This window comes from Phaethon lepturus, unplaced genomic scaffold (assembly GCF_000687285.1).
Source record: "Phaethon lepturus isolate BGI_N335 unplaced genomic scaffold, ASM68728v1 scaffold32514, whole genome shotgun sequence".
Lineage (NCBI taxonomy): Eukaryota > Metazoa > Chordata > Aves > Phaethontiformes > Phaethontidae > Phaethon > Phaethon lepturus.
Genome location: NW_010537553.1, coordinates 1 through 1,303, shown reverse-complemented (window position 1 = coordinate 1,303; position 1,303 = coordinate 1). Strand labels below are relative to the sequence as shown.

General features: G+C 61.9%; 1 protein-coding gene across 1 annotated transcript; it reads left to right on the top strand.

The window, feature by feature from the left end:
* Positions 1–8: 8 nt before the first annotated feature.
* On the top strand, positions 9–1,291 carry LRRC4 (leucine rich repeat containing 4; the record flags this gene model as incomplete). Its single annotated transcript, XM_010286521.1, has 1 exon — positions 9–1,291. A coding segment is annotated over one exon (1,283 nt), but the record flags the coding sequence as incomplete, so codon positions are not given.
* Positions 1,292–1,303: the final 12 nt, after the last annotated feature.

The window sequence follows — 1,303 nt, the reverse complement described above, 5'->3', positions numbered from 1 at the left end:
GACCCCAGAGCTGCCCCTCCGTTTGCTCCTGCAGTAACCAGTTCAGCAAGGTGGTCTGCACCCGACGCGGCCTCGCCGAGGTCCCCCCCGGGATCCCCTCCAACACCCGGTACCTCAACCTCATGGAGAACAACATCCAGATGATCCAGGCGGACACTTTCCGCCACCTGCATCACCTGGAGGTCCTGCAGTTGGGCAGGAACGCCATCCGGCAGATCGAGGTGGGGGCTTTCAACGGACTGGCCAGCCTCAACACGCTGGAGCTCTTTGACAACTGGTTGACCGTCATCCCCAGCGGGGCCTTCGAGTACCTCTCCAAGCTGCGGGAGCTGTGGTTGAGGAACAACCCCATCGAGAGCATCCCCTCGTACGCCTTCAACCGGGTGCCCTCCCTCATGCGCCTGGACCTGGGCGAGCTGAAGAAGCTGGAGTACATCTCCGAGGGGGCTTTCGAGGGGTTGTACAACCTCAAGTACCTGAACCTGGGGATGTGCAACATTAAGGACATGCCCAACCTGACGCCCTTGGTGGGGCTGGAGGAGCTGGAGATGTCGGGCAATAACTTCCCCGAGATCAAACCGGGCTCCTTCCACGGGCTCAAGTCCCTCAAAAAGCTCTGGATTATGAACTCGCAGATCAACCTGATCGAGCGGAACGCCTTCGACGACCTGACGGCGCTGGTGGAGCTCAACCTGGCCCACAACAACCTCTCCTCCCTGCCCCACGACCTCTTCGCCCCGCTGCGCTACCTGGTGGAGCTCCACCTGCACCACAACCCCTGGGACTGCGACTGCGACATCCTCTGGCTGTCGTGGTGGTTGCGGGAGTACATCCCCACCAACTCCACCTGCTGCGGGCGCTGCCATGCCCCCCTGCACATGCGGGGCAGGTTCCTGGTGGAGGTGGACCAGACCTCCTTCCAGTGCTCGGCGCCCTTCATCATGGACGCCCCCATGGACCTCAACATCTCCGAGGGGCGGGTGGCCGAGCTCAAGTGTCGAACTCCTTCCATGTCGTCCGTTAGGTGGTTGCTGCCTAACGGGACGGTGCTGAGCCACGCGTCCAGCCACCCGCGCATCACCGTCCTCAACGACGGCACCTTGAACTTCTCCCACGTCTTGTTGACGGACACCGGGGTTTACACCTGCATGGTGACCAACGTGGCGGGGAACTCCAACGCCTCGGCCTACCTCAACGTGAGCACGGCTGAGCTCAACACCTCCAACTACAGCTTCTTCACCACCGTTACGGTGGAGACCACCGAGATCTCCCCGGAGGACATCTCCCCCAAGTTCACCAAGCC